The 18973-nt window shown below is 36.9% G+C and overlaps 1 protein-coding gene across 2 annotated transcripts in view; it reads right to left on the minus strand.

Annotated features, from left to right (window-relative positions):
* The window catches only part of CTNNA2 (catenin alpha 2), a 1196494-nt gene that overhangs the window by 911621 nt on the left and 265900 nt on the right, over nucleotides 1-18973 (minus strand). For both annotated transcript variants that reach the window (XM_060027447.1, XM_060027448.1), the window contains exon 3: nucleotides 17994-18189. In XM_060027447.1, coding sequence (XP_059883430.1) covers nucleotides 17994-18189 — 196 coding nt within the window. The remainder of the gene's footprint in view (nucleotides 1-17993; nucleotides 18190-18973) is intronic.

Here is an 18973-nt window from a genome sequence, read left to right on the forward strand (position 1 = left end):
TCCCCACAAATTACTGGGGCAAAAGCATTTGGTTAAAGTTGTAGTAAACTAATGGCTAAGCCTGAAAAAGAGTTTGTTCCAATCCTTGAAAGCATTTCTAAAATACACTGGCACTCTTGGAGTAGGAGGTACACACTTAGAATAAAAACAACATAAAATTGTGTAGATGTATGAGTTATGTATAACTATAATTCATTAGAACTAGACTTAAGATCCTTATTATTGGAGATATAAGATTTTTATCCCTATGTTATTATATGGATATAAGATCATTATTATTAAGTTCATATAACTGCATGTTTCAGAATTTACCTTTTTCTTAAAAGCTGAATATGGGAGTAGAAAGAGCAGAGTAGAAAGATTCCTAATTATTTTAGTGATTATTTGCATTTACTCGAGAAAGAACATTATAAAGTATAAATATGAATTAAAGATGTTGATTTTTAACCAGGTCCTGTCTGAAAGCTGAAAGTAGGCCAATTATCTTCAAGATATTTCTAATACTTCTCTTAGCTTTATTGTTTAAGCTCCAGAACCCTCTACGCAGAGTATATCTTACCCAGGATTGAAAAAAAAAACTAATAAAAATCATGAAATCTATTTATTTTCCTCAGATCACAACCCCTAAACAATGTAATGATCTGTTTCCCAATGCTGAAATAAAAGAACCAGGTGGGACCTCTGCAAGGAAGCTGTATTTTTCTTAAAAATGCTTTTATACCTTTACATTTTTTCCAGTGTTCTCCCTGGCACTTCCCTTGCCTTCACAATTGGAATAGAAGCTCCTCAGAACTTAATTAACCATGTCTTGGTTGACTAAACAAAATCCAACATAGGCAATCAACAAAATGAAAAGCCATCTTACAAAATGGGAGAAAATATTTGCAAACCATGTATCTGATAAGGGATTAATATCTAAAATATACAAGGAACTCATATAATTCAATAGCAAAAAAAAAATAATCTAATTAAAAATGGGTATAGGTCCTGAATAGACATTTTTCCAAAGAAGACATACAAATGGTCAATGAGTACATGAAAAGATGCTCAATATCGCTCATCGTCAGGGCAATGCAAATCGAAACCATAATGAGATATCACCTCACACCGGTTAGGATGTCTATTATCAAAAAGAAAAGAGATAACAAATGTTGGAAAGGATTAATATGTGATGGAATATTAGTCATCCTTAAAAAAGAAGGAAATCCTACCATTTGTGACAACAAATGAACCTTGAGGGCATCCATGAAATGAAATAATTCAAACAGAAAAAGACAAACACTGTATGAAAGACAATCCACTGTATGTGGATTCTAGAAAAGCTGAACTCATAGAAACAGAACGTAGATTAATGGTTGCCAGGGGCTGTGGGGTGAGGGAAATAAGGATATGTTGGTGAAAGGGTACAGCTTCCAGTTTTAAGGAGAATAAGTTCTGGGGATGTAATGTACAGCATGGTGACTATAGTTAACAACACTGTATTGTATATGGGAAAGTTGCTAAGAGAGTAGATCTTAAATATTCTTACCATAACAACAATAACAACAAAATGCTAATTATGTGAGGTGAAGGAAGTGTTAACTAACCCTATTGTGATAAACCTTTTACAATATATGAGAATTAAACCTTCACATTGTATACCTTAAACTTATACAGTGTTATATACCAATTATGTCTCAAGCTGGAAAAAATATTCTAAAAAAACCCCAGCAGAGGGCTGTGCATACTTATTCTTAATTCTTCTTCCTCTTCCTTTTTAAACAAGACGAAAATATATGAGATATTAGAGAATAACTCATTTGAAGATATTGTTTCTTACTTGAGAAATTAAGACCTGAGATGAAAGTAGGCTTTCTCAGAGAAACAAGCTTAATTATTGATGAAGCCATCCTGTTCCCCTTCTCTTGAGGAACACAAACAAACACATGGGAGCTCTCAGGAGATTAATGTACCAAGAAGAGCAACCTCCTGTTATTTGGAGCTTTTGACATGGAAAGGAGACATATTAGTTATAATATTTACATTTATATTTTAAACATCATCTACTGTTTCAATGGAAGCCCACAAAGAAACAGGTCAATACTATTGGTTGTGACATTTAAGAAATTACCAAAGCAGTAAGTTCATTAAGCCTACAATCCGATGTAAACCAATTAGTTTTCCTTTTCTGCTTATATTAAAAAAAAACACACATTCTAATGAATGTAAATATTTAATACTTTTGATCTTTCATTCCTTAAGTACTCCCATATGAATCTGCATCAGTGAATTATAATTATTATAAGAAGCAACAAACTGCAGCCCATTCAAATACAGTGCACATTTTAAGGGCTTTTTAAAAGGCAGTTTTGTTAAATACTTTTATGCCTTACAAAGGCAATCATACTTGAGCTCAAATTTTATTCCATCCATAAGAACACAGAGTACAAAAAGAAATGGCATAAACACTGAAATACGTTATTTCAACAATATGTGCTCACTTACATAGCATCAATTACTTTTAGAAATTTGAAATGAAAGGCCAGATTGGCTTAATAGAATGAACAAATTTGAGTTGTTCTTTTTGGTTGTTAGAAGTATTTTTTAAAAGTAGAATTTCAAATAAATCATGACAACAGTTCATTAAATCCTTGTTCATCCACATTAAAATGATAAGAAATACAAACCTAAAACATGGATTAAACCAAAGCTGGAAAAATTATCTAAATATTTACTTAGAAAATACAGCTTTTTGGCTTATCTTTTAGTTTCATTTTTTAAAGCATGCCTTTAAAAGCAATTGAATGTTCACATATTTAATTTGAAAAGTGCTTCATGTTTTCTCAAATTCTTTTATGGCATTTATCTAACTTAAAATTTTGTGGATTAGATGGGACTGGTATTATTTTGACAATATCATTTTGCCAATATTATTTGACAATATTATTTTGTCAATATGATTTGACAAACAAGAATTCTGACACAAGATGGCTGGCTGCACAAGGTGGCTTTTAGCAGAACTAAACTTCCACTGTCCCCCAGAAGCACATATGGAAAACCACAGGGCACCTTCCTCTGACATCTGTAACACCACAGCCTTCATTTGGTAGGTTAAGGGTCTTTCAAGAGAAATTCAGCACCAAGTGGTAACATACTTCCAAAGGCAAGCTCATAAACACTGCATAATATGGAGGTTTAGGAAAAATATAGGTAGTCTCATCTATATGTAATTGTTTCAAGTTCACAAAGAATCATTTATCTACTGTTACCCATAGTGATGATTAGCCTAACGTATCAACTTGGTCAGGCTATGTCACCCAATTATCTAATCAAGCACTGATACAGGTGCTGCTGTCAAGGTATTTCGTAAATGTGGTGAAAATCCATTATTAGTTTAACTTTACTATTTTTTTTTATTGGATAACCAAAGAACAGGAATCTTGAGGGGAATATCTTTAAAATTCTGCCTAACACATTGGACATGTCAAAGGGACATGAGCCAACACCAAAGAGCTTCTGAAGGACAAAACTTGATCAATTTGAGAAAAATAAGATGTTATTTGATTATATCCCAATGAATAAGAACATCCATACTTATATAAATTAAGGATTAAAATAAATAAATAAATAAGGTAGAACTTACTTATAGAATAATTCCAAGTAATAAATATAGATGATATGAGGGACATAGCACATCACCATTAGAACACCAAAGTAGTAATTTGCTGCAGGTAAGATCCACCGATGAATGTTAAACTTAATGGGTAAAACTTTAAGGAAAAACAGGATATTTGCATAGCTTCAAAGTACCTCACCTCCAAATTTTAATTAATATTTACGGCTGTTTACTTTTAAACATGTACTCACAAATTCTTTGCTACTTCTTCCTCCAAGGGGTGAAGCTTAATTCCCCTTCTACTGACTATGAGCTGGACTAGGTAACTCACTTCTAAGAAATAGAGTGTGGAATTGGAGAAATAGAAATTTACAGAGGAAAAACTTGGCAGGACTTGTTTTTGTGCTTTTCTTTACAAGAAACACTATTTGCAGGTGACATGAATGCATAAGTAGAAAGCTGCAGAAAATCTACAATCAGCTACTAGAACAAATAAACGAATCTAGCAATGTCATAGGATACAAGGTCAACACGGAAAAATCAACTGCATCCCCCATACAGTAGCAGCAAACAATTGGGAAGTTAAATTTTTAAAATCCCATTCAAAGCAGCAACAAAAATATAAAATACCTAGGAATAAACCCAGCAAAATATGTCCAAGACTCCCACAATGACAACTATAAAACATTGCTGAGAGAATTTAACAAGATCTCAATACATGGAAGTGTATATACCATGTTCATACGTTCAAAGACTCTGTTAATATAGTTATTATCATTAAATTGATCTACAGACTCAAAGCAATCCCAATAAAAATTTCTGCAGGTTTAAATAAATAGATAACCGGCTGATTCTAAAATATATATAAAATTCAAAGGATCTAGAATATCCAAAGTAATTTCAATAGAGAAAAACAAAGTTGCAGAACTTTCCCTACCTAATTTCAAGACTTACAAGGCCACAGTAATCAAGACAGTCCGATACTGGTGAAAAGACAGACAGGTAGACCAATGGAACAGAACAAAGAGCACAGAAACAGACCCACACATACATGAGCCCCCTATTATCAGTTTAAGTAAAGAAGATTACCCTTGATAATGTGGGTGGGCCTCATCCAATCAGTTGGAAGGCAAAAACAGAGAACTGCTGAGGGGGAAGATATTCTGCCTCAAGACTGCAGCACTGACTCCTGTCTGAGTTTCCAGCCTGCTAGCCTACCCCATTTGCTAGCTTCTACAATCACGGGAACCCATTCCTTAAAATAAATCTCCTGATATGTGTACATATATAGCCTACTGGTTCTGTTTCTCTGGAGAATCTGACTGATAAACGTATCCTCTCTTTCAGTTGTCTTATAGGTTCCTACCCACCAAAAAAAATTTGTTTTTCTACTTTGTTCTCTATGGAGGGGTTAGGAAAGGCCTTTCTGAACAAGTGTTTTCAATTAGCATTTATAGCTAATTTAACACATAGCTTACTATGTGTTAGTCACTGATTTAAGTACTCTGCCTATATTAACAGCTACCCCAAAAGATAGGTACTACTGTTATTCCCAACGTACAGATGATGAAACTGAGGCCTATGGGATATTAAGTGACCTATCACACAGTTAGTAAATGCTGGAGTCAGGTTTCAAATGTAGGTTGTCTAGTTTCATAACTTACGTTATAGCTATGCTATATTGTCATTTTAAAATGGGTGGATGTAAGGCATATTTTGGAGCTAGGCTAATAAAATTAAATTATGGTTTTGGATGTGAGGGAAGAAGGAATAAAGTATAACTCATGCTATCAACTCAACTAAGTTGTTAGTCCCATGACTAAATGGGGAAAAAATAAAGGAAGGTATATTTGGGTTTGAGTGAGAGCAATATTACACAGATTTACCTTCAGCAGAGGCCCAGAGGTAAACATTTTGGAGTCTTTGGCATATAGAGTGAGATGACTGACAGAGGAGGAAAGAAAGCCTGAGCCCTGGCACATTCCAAAATTTAGATTCTTAAGCAGATGTGGAACCAGAAGGAGGTGGAGGAAAGGAGATACTGTGAAGCCAAAAGCCATGAGAAATAGGGGTGTCCCAGGAGGGAAGCATGGTTGTCAACTCCATGTGATGCTATTGAGAGACTGAGCAAAGCTGTAGAGAGAAATGGCCAGATATGACCGACAGCTGAACCCAGTAACTGACCACAGCAGTTCCATGGAGTGGTCAGTCTGAAAGCCAGAATGGTGCGAGTGAAAAAGAGACCACCCATAGCACATTTATTTTTAAAACTCATGGGAGATAGATTTGTGATAGAGCAAGTATGGCAAAATGTTAATGACAGATTTAGGTAGCGGTTTTGCAGGGATTCCTTGGAAAACTGTTCAATGTCTGAACACTTTCATAATAAAATGATGGGGGAAATGCATGGAAAATATGGACATCACATTCAGGACTGTGGTTCCCTGGCCAAGCTGAGCAGTGAGCGCAGGAAGGGAAGGATATACAGACATTGAGGTAATAAGCAGGCAGCTTCCACTCCATGGACAAAGTTTTATTTCTTAAGCAAAGAGCATACTGGTATTCTTGTTATTCCTCATGTGGTTCTGTATCTATTATATTGCATGATAAAAAGAAAAGTAACTGTGGGGTAAGAAAAATGGGGTTGTTGGAGGTGGTTTGCAGTTAGGTAAGGTTTTCTGTTTGTTTTAACCTATCACATTTGCATCTGTTTGAACTGCTCTGGTAGAAAGGAAGAAACTGATAATTCCAGAGTGGGATGAGATCACCCAAGTTGAGTCTTCCAAAAGGTGACAGGTGAAGGGGACCAAAAGCTCCAGTGGAGGGGTAGGTTTGGGAGAAGAAGTGGCTCTTCATTCTTTTCGACCCATGAGAACAAGAATACAGGTAAACAGCATTAGGCAGTGACTCTTGATTTGTAAATAAACAGCATTAGGCAGTGACTCTTGATTTAAAAAGAAGTCATTCATCTGCTGCCTTTCCTATCTGCCCTTTTCTCTCCAATTTAACAGGAAGTCCATTATTAGCTTATAATGATTAAGATTCTCTATGCTTAGCTTTGAGATGTTGGGATGGCATCTCCGTAATTTATTGTAAGTTCTGATTTTTCCATATTGCCTGTATGTCACTCCTGAGGGCCGGTCTTCTAGGACCTTATGTTAGCATGCGATTAGCAAAATTCAGCATGGCTTTAGAAGCTGTTTGCCTTGTCCATTTATTTTCTTTTCCGAAAGCTTGCTCACTCGGTCTCAGTTTCAGAGGGGTCCACTGCTAATGAAGACAGCCTGGGTTGCATCAAGTTGCTGGCATATATCATAATTAGGGATGCATCAGTGAATCAGCTTCATTTTGGACAATCCTACCCCGTTGTTATTCAAGATGTTTACGTCAAATGCATTTTTGATTGAATTACAGACTTAGCTATTAGGGAGGAAATGCTTGATAACCAGTTTTCTTTATGGGGTAAGGCAGCATTTCCTTTTATGCATGGTAGGGATCAGATGTTTGGTTTAATTTGACCTTAAAGCAAGGTGAAATTCAAATGAAATGGAGGTTATTGAGTGATCTACCTGAAAGATTGTTTTTAATTTTATAATTAAAATATCATAAAACTTTACGTTTACAACTGGTCTGTTATAAAGCATAAGAGCGCAATTTGTTGCTCCGTTGTAACAAGTACCATAACAATGATGATAATGATAAAGGCAAGAGCCACCAGGCTTTTAGAGCCTGCAGCTGCTAGGTCTGGTGCGAAGCACTTTACATGCATCCCATCATCTGCTCTCCACAGCAGTCCGGGAAGTGTGTGTATGAATAGCCCCACTTAACTCATGCAAACACTGGGGCAGAGAGGATAAGTAACTTGCCCACGTCACACAGCTAATGCAGCATGAAAACTGCAGAACTGGAATCTGACTCTGAATCCGCTGCCTCACACCTGCCACCATGCCCCTTCCTGACACCTGGTCCATCCCAGGGTGGATCCGTATGAATAGCATGCCTGGCTCCTCTTTAGTCTCTGACATTGTTTTTTCTTCTTTTCCATGGATCTCTATTTTCTTTCTTACTGTGTTTTGTATATCCCTGTAAGCCTCTTTAAATCTTCTCTGTGAAAGGTAAGAACAGTTTTCCTTAAGTTGACAAGTTTGGACCTCAGTAAATGGTATTAAAGGGAACAGTCCTCAGCTGGCAGTCTTTGAAACCAGATTTCCCATTTTATTCATGCAGATGTATAATTTACCATTCCTTGCAAATCAGTTTAAGAATAAGAATATTTTAGCATCCACACTGTATTTTGTCCTTGCCATTTTGCTAAGCACGTACGCATAAGGGCTTGTTATTATGGTTTCTTACTATTGTGCTCAGCTCAACTAATGATGTATCAATATTGGTTCATTAATTGTTACAAGTGTACCATAATAATATGAGACGTTAATAATAGGGAAACTGGGTGTAGAGTTATGAAAATTTTCTATATTACCTTTGCAAATTTTCAGTAAATCTAAAAGTATTCTAAAATAAAGCTTTTTTTTTTTAATGCAACAAGTTTAGGTGATTTTTGTAGAGACACAAGTTTTCAAATCAGTAGGGTAAATCCCTAGGACTGAGACTGATGGGTTGTATGGTAATTCTATGTTTCCTTTTATTAAAAACAAAAAACGCCAAACTGTCTTCCAAAATGGCTTCCAAATGGCTAATTCATTTTGCATCTGAATGTACAAGAGTTCCTATTGTTCCACATCCTCAGGAGCATGTCTTACTGTTAATTTGGAGGATTTCATTGACTCTAGTAGGCATACAGTGAAGTCTCTTTCTTGTTTTAATTTGCATTTCCCTAATGACAAATGATGTTGAACATTTTTTTCAAATGCTTATTTGCCATCTGTATATCTTCAGGTCATTTGCCTGTTTTTGAATCTGATGGTTCCTTTTCTTATTGTTGAATTTTTTAGAGTTCTTTATATATTTTAGATACAAGTCATTTATCAGATATGTGACTTACAAATATTTTCTTCCAGTTTATGATTTTTCTTCACTGTCTTTCACAGAGAAAAAGGTCTCAATTTTAAGTTCAACTTACCAATTTATCTTTCATTTATCATGCTTTTGGTGGTTCCATTTTTAAATTGCACTTCTGTAGCCTGAAATCATCACCCTGTTTAATTTTTTTTTTGTCTTAATTGTCTCTCTCTTATCAGAATGTAATAGTCCTATAGGCAGAGAATGTCTGTTTTCTTTCTTCTGTATTTTATACTCCCAACTCTGCAAATAGTACATGTGCTTAATAGATACTTAATAAATATTTGTTGAATTAGTCAATTAATGGATATGGAGCTCTTTCAGCATCAGTATGGACTTGAAATGACTAACAGAATGATGTTGCCAACTAAAAATGGTCACTTGCCATCTGGCTCTACAAGGATCAGTTCTCTAGCTACTGCAGTCACTGACCTTCAACACACCCTGAAACGAGTTCAGGGCATAGATCAGGAATGAGGCACTCTTGTGCTCTGGGAAAAACTGGCAGAACACGCTTCAGATAGTTAGATATTTTCAGGAAGAGATATTATGAGCCCAATTTCTTTCATCCTCTCATATCTAGGAAAGCTCTAAAATGATTAATGGATGAGCAGCAACCTTCTTGTGACTAGCAGCAACCCTCTGCCAAAATGTGCGCTTGAATGCATGTCTCCCCCTTCACCAAAATCACATATATACCAACCAGAACCACCCCACTTCTTCGGAGCAGTTCCTCAGAGCTAGCCAAGAGGCTTTCTCCCTGGCTATGATGCTCATGTTGCCCCAAATAAAATCTAACTCACAACTTCCACATTGTGCATTTTTTTCAGTTGACAATGTTAGGAGAACACATACAAAGTCTATTACAAATGGAGTAACAACCAATAAATGGAAGCTATTATGTTTATTATTCTTGCTGAAAGATTACAGCATTTTAAAACCCCAAGGTATCCAGCAAGAGGGGTGAGGTGAAAGAATTGTCTACCATTATCTCCCAATATGTTGCAACAAGAGCCATAAACAGGGCTCCAGGTTGATGTGGCATATTCCTGGGCCCTCAGCTAGTGCAAACTTTGGCTCACTGGTGTATTTTATTTAACAAAATATGCAATAGATAAAACTACTGCAAATGTTAAAATCTGCATTAAGATGAACCCTAAGGCGTATGGCATTTTCACATTTATGCATGTTTTTCTTCATGATACTTTCATATCAAACCTCTTTTTATCATTTTTGTCATTGTATATATCTCTAGGGTTTTTTTATTTTTTTAACGTCTGATAGCGAAGCTTCTGAAAATTTATCTCATTCCTGGATAGCACCCTTTTCAATGGAAATAAAGACTTTAGTTAAAGATGATGTATATAAAGATGTAATAAGTTTAGGTTATTAACGATTCTCAAACTTTGGAAGCATAAGATTCATTTGGGGTACTACCTGGAAATTAAGATTCCCAGTGTTACCCCAGCCATACTGAATCTAGTTTTGTGGCTAGGCCCAGGAATATCAATTTTTTATGGACATTGCCCAACCTCACCCAGGTAATTCTGAACCAGGTGGTCTGTGAACTTCACTCTGAGAAACACTTGTGAAAGAAACCTCTATAAAGGAGGGAAGCAGGTGCCATGGGAGGGACGGTGAACAGCAGTGTGGGGACACAACAAAGCATCACCAGATCCCTGACTCAGCTGCAGTCTGAAACTGCAGAGACACTCACCATACCAACTTCAAGGTCTACCCTTACTTGATCTAATAAACATGCACTCTATTGCATTACTTGAATAATAGTATTTTTTTACAGTAATGGATCCTACTCAGCAAAGTCCAGGCTCCAAGAAGTGAGACATGTGATGAGAAATGAGTTCTCTTTCTTTCTCATCTAGTTTTTGCCTCTCAAATCCCCATTTTCTGTCCTAGAATTCTCTTCTTCTCTGAAGGTGCTCCCCTTCACTGGAAGCACCTGCTCCCCTAGCTCTCCAGCCATACAGAAGTGAAATATCACCCCATGACAAGAGGACCCCACATTCACAATACAGGAAAGTACCATCCATATAAGGGTAGTCAGGCCGCCGCACAGTACAGAAAAAGGAAGTTCAATATCTCTAGTAGACTCAAGCATTCAGGATGCAAAGAGTAGAGGCATAAAGCAAGGGATACCTGAGAAAAAGGACAAGCAGAGGAACATCAGAATCCTTGCAATACCTGAAATGCTCCTCCTTAGAGAGGCTGACCTCTGTGGAAAGTGGGGTAGGAAAGAGGACACTCCCCTCCTTCTTCTCCACAGTGTTGCTTTACATATTGATAGGGCGGCTGGAGGAAAAGAGGCAGAACTGCGTGAAGTTAGGAGCTTCTTGTCCAGGGAAATGGCCTCTGACCAGATCTCAGCTGGGGAATTCACACAGTTGATATAAATGGGAAGTTTCTGTTGGACAGCTCATTCCACCAATACTGCATCCCAGTACCAAAGCGGATGGGAAAGGAGAAAGCTACCAGGTCATCAAGAGGCAAAGATTTATTCCTCCTCAGAGATGTGAGGACACCTTTCTCTCTCCCTCTGTTACTTTTTCTCAGTCTTGTTCTGTCTGTCTCTGCCCACTATTCATCAGTTACTCAATAAATATTGATTGGGTAAAAAAAGAATAGTAATAGTGGAACTAGTTGGTATAACCATATCACTCCACATTTGAAATTGTATCAAAACAAAGAAAAGCTTGAATGAATAGTGAAAGGTTTGACCACCTCTTTGATTTAGGAAATGCTTCCATGAAGAAGCTATGTCTTTCATCTATCTGTACCTCTTTTATCTATACCTCTTATCACTTTGCTCCATGAGATCCCTCTTAATGTTGGGTTAAGGTCATGTACATTTCTGTCTACACCCTGGCCTGGCACATCTTATTGGCTGGGCCATGTCTTAATTGTTTTGATTTGTCTTGCCCAGACAGAGAGTGGACTGTTGACAGAAGACTGAAAACCCAAGCAACTGCTCCAAGGCTTAAGAGGGTATGGAAATATAATAATGAAATAGCACAGAACCAACTGCTGTGTTACACCATTAAATTAATCTGCTTATTGGGCAAACACAAAGGACAATGTCTATCTTTCAAATGACAGCCACATGGCTTTCTTTTACAACAACATTAAATATTTCACTGTTCTACAGATTTAATTCTACTGTATACTTATATTATAGTTATACTATATACTCAACACATATTCCCTGAATGCCTACAGAATGTCAGGCATGGTAAAACATCATTTGGCATGGAATTATATCTATCCATAACATCTTAATATAGAATATCAGGCTGTCCCTGCTATATAAGTCTCCCCTATCTAACTCCATGTAAACTACAAGCTCATAAATCTCATAAAATGACTGATTGCTATCAGCTCACTAAAGTGAACCAGTAGCTAACATAGACTGATGAGTCATCCAAGTGGGGCTGATGAGCAAGAAGCAAATTAGTCTAGTTCTTTTCAAATCAGCTGCACAAAGGAATCACCTGGGGAGCTTTAAAAACCTCAATGCCTGGGTTGCACCCCAGAGTTCCTGACTTAAATGATAAGGTTCAAGTCCTAGATGTCAAGAATTTCCAAAACTCCTCAGGTGATTCTAACATTTGCTAAAATTTGAGAACCGCTAGATTAGCCCATAGTTTAGAAACTAGAGTCTTCAATCCAGGGAGAGCTTGGTGGTAAACATTAAAAATGTTTTGGCATTCTTTGTCCCAAAGCTGGCCAGAGCTTCCATATGAAGACCTGATTGAAATAACTCCCTCTGCAATCCCCAGGAGCAGCTTTTCTACATAGAGTTCACAGGCTGCACAACTATCCAATCATAGTTTGCTGGGACCACTTACAATGACCACTAATTCTAAGCCACACTGAGCTATTCAATCCTCCTCAGGAGACTGCTAGACACTGATTCAGCTCTCCAGAATCCTGGGTCTAAGATTGATCATTAATAAGAAGGAAAGCTATTTTCTTAAGGAGTACAGATTGATTTCATAAATTATAATGAATAAATTTACTCTGACATTTATATAAAATTTAATTTCTCAAAAATCCTTGTGACTTCATTATGTAAAACAACTTAATGAAGCAAACACAACAATTACTGTCTGTTTTTGAAAAATGGAGACACTGAGGTTGAAAGTGGTTAAGTGATTTAGCTTAAATCATATAGTCAATGACCAAAGTAACACTGGAAGTCAGATATATTAATCAAACATCCAATGCTCTGCTAACTTCATATGTAAATCTCTTTGAATATCACCTGCCATGTGCTACAGCATCATGCCAGGTCCTTTAAGAGCAGAAAGAAATCCACACACATCATTGGTCCTATCCTAATGAAGTTTAAACTTAAATTAGGAAGACAATATACATATATGTAGTACTTTACTTATGATAAAACAGACAGACACACACACACACCCTTGACCAACCATCTTTACCCAAGTCTAAACTATCCCATCTTTATCCAAATCAAAAATATCAGTGTTCTAAGCTTTGAATACTATTTCTCTTCTTTATATATGTTTAGGTAATTTATTTTGTTACTTGTTTTTAATACAAATGCTGTCATAAGCCTGCTCAAATACCTTTTTTTTGCAGTTTATAACTTAGAGTACAGTAAAATCTTCTACTGAAATATTCTAGGGTAAAGATATCGTCATCACTCATACTGAGCACTTTAAAAAACCTGACATGCAGCCTAGGATTAAATATATATTTTTTAAATGATAAATTCAAACAACACTAAGTTTAACCCTATGAGATACAATAATGACATAGTTAAATAGATAACTTCATATATAATCTTGCCAGATTACAGTAATTATAATCATGAATATTGTGAAACTTCAAAAGAACAATAACTCATTCTATATTAAAAATCTGAAAATGGAGATGTAAAATACTAAAGCTTCAGGCATTTACTCAGGCTGAAAATGTTTTTTAAAAGTGGCAAATCTGGGACTCCCCTGGTGGCTCAGTGGTTAAGAATCCACCTGCTAATGCAGGGGACATGGGTTCGAGCCCTGGTCCACGAAGATCCCACCTGCTGCAGAGTAACTGAGCCCCTGCGCTCTAGAGCCCACAGAGCGACAACTACTGAAGCCCGCACGACTAGAGCCCGTGCTCTGCAACAAGAGAAGCCACCGTGATGAGAAGCCCATGCACTGCAACGAAGAGTAGCCCCTGCTCACCGCAACTAGAGAAAGCCTGCACACAGCAACCAAGACCCAACACAGCCCAAAATTAATTAATTAATTAAAATTTTAAAGTGGCAATACTTTTGGCCATTTGATATAAAAAAGCAAAAACAGCTCAATAGTAAATGATATCTAATAGATTTAATTCTGAAAGTATACATCATTTAATAAGTAAGCATGTGTGGATGCTAGAGCCACTTTAAAGGAGGAAACTGGAAACTGTTTCTAAATGTCAGTGTTTTCATAATTTCTGAATATCATCTTATGTATTAGAAAGTAGATTTCTATGATGGAAGGAAAGATACTATGTTTCAAAATTTCAGTGACTAAATACACACCTGCCCTAGTCCTCACTTACTCTCCCAAGTTCCTTTCTCCCCATCTCTCTCTGAAAGTCAACTCAGCCTCTCACTTACAAATAAAATCTGGGTAATGGGCAAATAGAAAATTTGGGCAAAGCCAGACAGGCTACGGATATTACACAACAAATAACCAAGTTGGGGCAGAAAAGAGAGCCTGTGGGTACAGAACTGGAAGGAGGGTGTGAGGACCTTGTTCTCAGGGATAAGAAGCACAGACGTCTGAAGTGTATTTGAGACTGAGAGGTATTTGAAGATGAGAGAAACACAAGAGAATTTCAAAGGCTTCTTCCAATAAAATTTGTTATTTTGCAAATATAACAACGTTTCCTTGAATTTGACCCTGTTCAGAAAAGGACATGTAGCAGTTAGGCTTTGAAAAGGCAACACATAAGCATCATTTCTTATGCATAATTTTTCTGTAACAAGAAATGGGTAATATAATGAAAATTTAAAATATCCTCTAGAATAACAACCATGATAAGCTGTCCTAAATTAACATCTTTATACTTTCTCACTCTAATATTCCTAGGACAGTCTGGCCAAGAACTATGTTGGTTATTATATTATGTCCACAAAACACCATTTCATACAAGCTTTGAGAAATCTAAAATATAATTTCTACAGAAGGTGTGAAAACTAACTTCTAAGGAAAAAATAAGGGAGAGCTAAGAGGTTGCTGGGGAAACTAAATGAGAAAATGTAACTTGTCTGATAACAGATAAATCTTTGAGAAAATGGACTAGAGACCAGTTAATAAAAACCCTCAGAGCTTCCCTGGTGGCGCAGTGGTTGAGAGTCCGCCTGCCGATACAGGGGACGCGGGTTCGTGCCTCGGTCCGGGAAGATCCCACATGCCGCGGAGCGGCTGGGCCCGTGAGCCATGGTCGCTGAGCCTGCGCGTCCGGAGCCTGTGCACTGCAATGGGAGAGGCCACAACAGTGAGAGGCCCGCGTACTGCAAACAAAAAAAAACAGAACCAAAAAAAAACCCTCAGTACTAGGGAGAGGTTCACTATATTGATGGTGGTGATGGTTTCATGGTGCACACACCTGTTAAAACTTATCAAATTGTACATTTTAATGTGTGAAATTTATTATCTATCAGTCAACCAAAAAAAGGAAAAAAAAAAAAAACTAGCCAGGCTACAGATGCATGAACACGTGTCCATCTGCAATTCAGAAGCAGTACCAGTTTTCAATAGCACTTGGAAACTTGGAAGCTATCATGTTGCTAAAACGCATACACAAATATACTCCATCCACATTAGATGAAATATGTAAAATTTAACACTTCAACTTAAAATAACAATTTACATGAGTGTAATGTAAATAAAATTAACTTTTAGGGGGAAGAAGATGGCAGTATGAAGAAGGGTTGTTATTTCCAGGGGCCAAATATCCATCTGCGAATTTAAAAAGTGGTTGGTTTGCAAGAAGAAAGGGGATAGAACACTCATTCATCTATTCCTTCATTCATTCAACAAATATTTATTGAAGTCTGATGAGTGCTAAGCATTGCAAATCAATGACCGCAAAAGAGACAGAGTGTGTTCTCTACCTTCATTAATTTCTAGTGTGGCAGAGAAGAAAGTTATCAATCAAGTCACCTCACAAAAATTAAATTATCCTGTGGAAAGTGACAAGGAAAAATCCATGAAAAAGTATGACAGGAGAGTCAGGGAAGGTTTCCCTGGGAAAGTGTTCTTTGAGCTGGGATATGCAGAATGAGTCACCCTTAACTGTGAGAGAGGAGACAGCATGTTTAAAGGCCCTGGGACAGGTAAAACATGGTGCTTCTGAATAACTAAAACAGAAATTGTTGAATTTAAGAGATACTTAGGAGTTAAAATCTATGGGTCTTGTAATAGACTGTATCTGGAAGGAGACGGAAGTAGCAAGAATGATACCAAGATTTCTGCAATTGGATACGTATGTGTGGCATTCATTAGATAGGAAATGGAGGACACAGGTCAGGCTGGGGCTAGGTGTCTGTTCTAATTTCATGGTGTCTTAGAATTTTCAACTAAAGCTGCTGAACAAGACTACATCAAAATTAAAAACTTCTGTGCATCAAAGAACACAACCAACAGAGTGAAAAAGTAGCCTACAGAATGGGAGAAAACATTTGCAAAACAATATCTGATAAGGGGTCAATACCTAGAACTCTTAACTACAAGAACAACAGTAATAAAATAAATAACCTGAGTGAAGAATAGGCAAAAGGCTTAAATAAACATTTCTCCAAGGAAGATATAAATATGGCCAACAAGCATATGAAATGATGCTCAGTATAACTAATCATTAGAGAAATGCACATCAAAACCACAATATTGGGCTTCCCTGGTGGCGCAGTGTTTGAGAGTCTGCCTGCCGATGCAGGGGACACGGGTTCATGCCCCAGTCCGGGAAGATCCCACATGCTGCAGAGTGGCTAGGCCCGTGAGCCATGGCTGCTGAGCCTGCGCGTCCAGAGCCTGTGCTCTGCAACGGGAGAGGCCACAACAGTGAGAGGCCCGTGTACCACAAAAAAACAAAACAAAACAAAACAAAAAACCACAATATCACCTCACACCCATTATGATGACTACTAAAAAAAAAAAAAAAAGAAAATAACAAACATTGTCAAGGATGTGGAGAAACTGGAACCCTTGTGCACTGTTAGTGGAAGTATAAAATGGTACAGCTGCTATGGAAAACAGTCTGGAGGTTTCTCAAAGAATTAAAAATAGAAGTACCATAGGATCCAGCAATACCACCTCTGGGTGTAAATCCAGAAGAACTGAAAGCAGGGTAATGAAGAGATTATTTATATACCCATGTTCATAGCAGGATTATTCACAATAGCCAAAAGGTGAAAGGGACACAAATGTCCATCAATGGATGAATGGATAAAGAAAATACCATATAAATACATGATAGAATATTATCTAGCCCTAAAAAGGAAGGACATTTTGACACATACTACAACATGGATAAACCTGGAGGACATTATGCTAAGTGAAATAGGCCAGTTACAAAAAGACAAATGCTATATGATTCCACTTACATAAGGCATCTAGAGTAGTAAAACTCATAGAAAAAGAAAGTCAAATAATGGTTGCCAGGAGCTAGAGGGAAGGCGAAATTGGGGGTTGTTTAACCGGTATAGAATTTCAGTTATACAAGAGTTCTGCAGATGCGCTACTCAACCATGTGAATATACATGACTGAACTCTACACTTAAAATGATTAAGATGATATATTTTATGTTATATGTATTTCAACACAATTAATTTTTTTAATATGCTGAATAAATATTGATAGTATTATAGCTATTTTGCTAGCTATATAATTGATCAGTCGGTAGCTAGCTAACCAGAGAGATTTTTGAGGAAAGCTGTGAACTGAAAATACAAATTTGGAAGTCATACAAAGAAACAATAATTTTATTACACGACATTCTTCTGTTCCCTGCATCCTTAAAATCTTGAATTTTCAAAGACTCTATAAATGTACAGTCTTCTCATCCTATCCTCCCTAAAGCCTGAGTTTGACACAAGAGTCTGGTTTCATCTCCAGGAGAAAACAAGTTGAAGGTTTTCAAGCAACAGCAGAAATGGAGTGTTACCAGCTGTGCTATACTGCCACAACAAAAAAAATCTCTACCTGTCTATGCACCTAATTCTAGCAAAATTAAAAATGAGAAGTGTAGACAGGAAAAAAATAAGACTACTCTTTTGAGTAGTCTTATTTTTCTAGAGAAAAATCCACTGTTTACACATCAATATACATCCCTCTAGAATAATATTATTCTGCCTACCTTGTTTGCGTACATCCTCAACAGCAGCAACCAATTCTTCTTTGAGATCTTGACTCTCCTTAGCGATCTGTTCACCCTTTTCCAGAAAGTTCTGAGTGGCTTGCTCTACAGATGCAGCCAGTACATGGGCTTTCTTTGACCTCCCTTTCTTTTTACCAGATGGGCCTTTGTTGCTTGTGTTGACAAGGGTCGTCACCTTAAATACAAAAGAACAACTGTAAAATTACTCTGCATAACTGTCTAGAAATAGCATATTATCATCTCATAATTTTAAAGTATCCTTTGCTTATTAAGTCATGAATACACATCACATAGCCTTATCTTAAGGAAAATGTGGAATTATATAGTTTAGCATATAAATTAACAGCAATTTATTTCCTGTAGAAGAAAAAAGCATGTGAATAAGGAAGAAAAGCAGATTTGCCAGTAGCTCAGTTTCCAATCCACTGGAGGGGGTGCTTTCACAGGTTGACAAATTTAGCGCTGGTTGGAATACCCAGCTTCAGGGAGGAAATAAAATAAAATAAAATGTAGAACTGCCTTTGAGCTTTGAATCAGAAGAACCAATAACTGAGCCCAAAAGTCAGGGCAGAGGTGCATGAGTAGTTAATAAATGGTGGGCCATCAATATACATTATTTATGTGTCACTTACCAAGGACTTTGAAGAGCCTTGCTATTTCTGATTTCATCTTGTAAAAACAAAATGGTAAATTTGATCCAAAGAGACCGAATGATTCAGTCTCAACATTTGGTTAACCTGCTAAAATTTCCAGAATTGAAATTAAATTTGCATTCTCACTCCTTTTCTAAGTATCATAATTTGGATACAATATCTCACCTGCCAAACTTCTTTTAGCACTCTGTCTAGAGCTATTTAATATGCTAACAAAGCTTTTAATATCTTTTAAACAACTTATCTCCTGTAGATTTCTGAACCTTTATTTTCTGCCAGTGAGAAGTCTGGAAGGGAAATGAATGC

Source organism: Delphinus delphis, chromosome 12 (assembly GCF_949987515.2).
Source record: "Delphinus delphis chromosome 12, mDelDel1.2, whole genome shotgun sequence".
Classification (NCBI taxonomy): domain Eukaryota; kingdom Metazoa; phylum Chordata; class Mammalia; order Artiodactyla; family Delphinidae; genus Delphinus; species Delphinus delphis.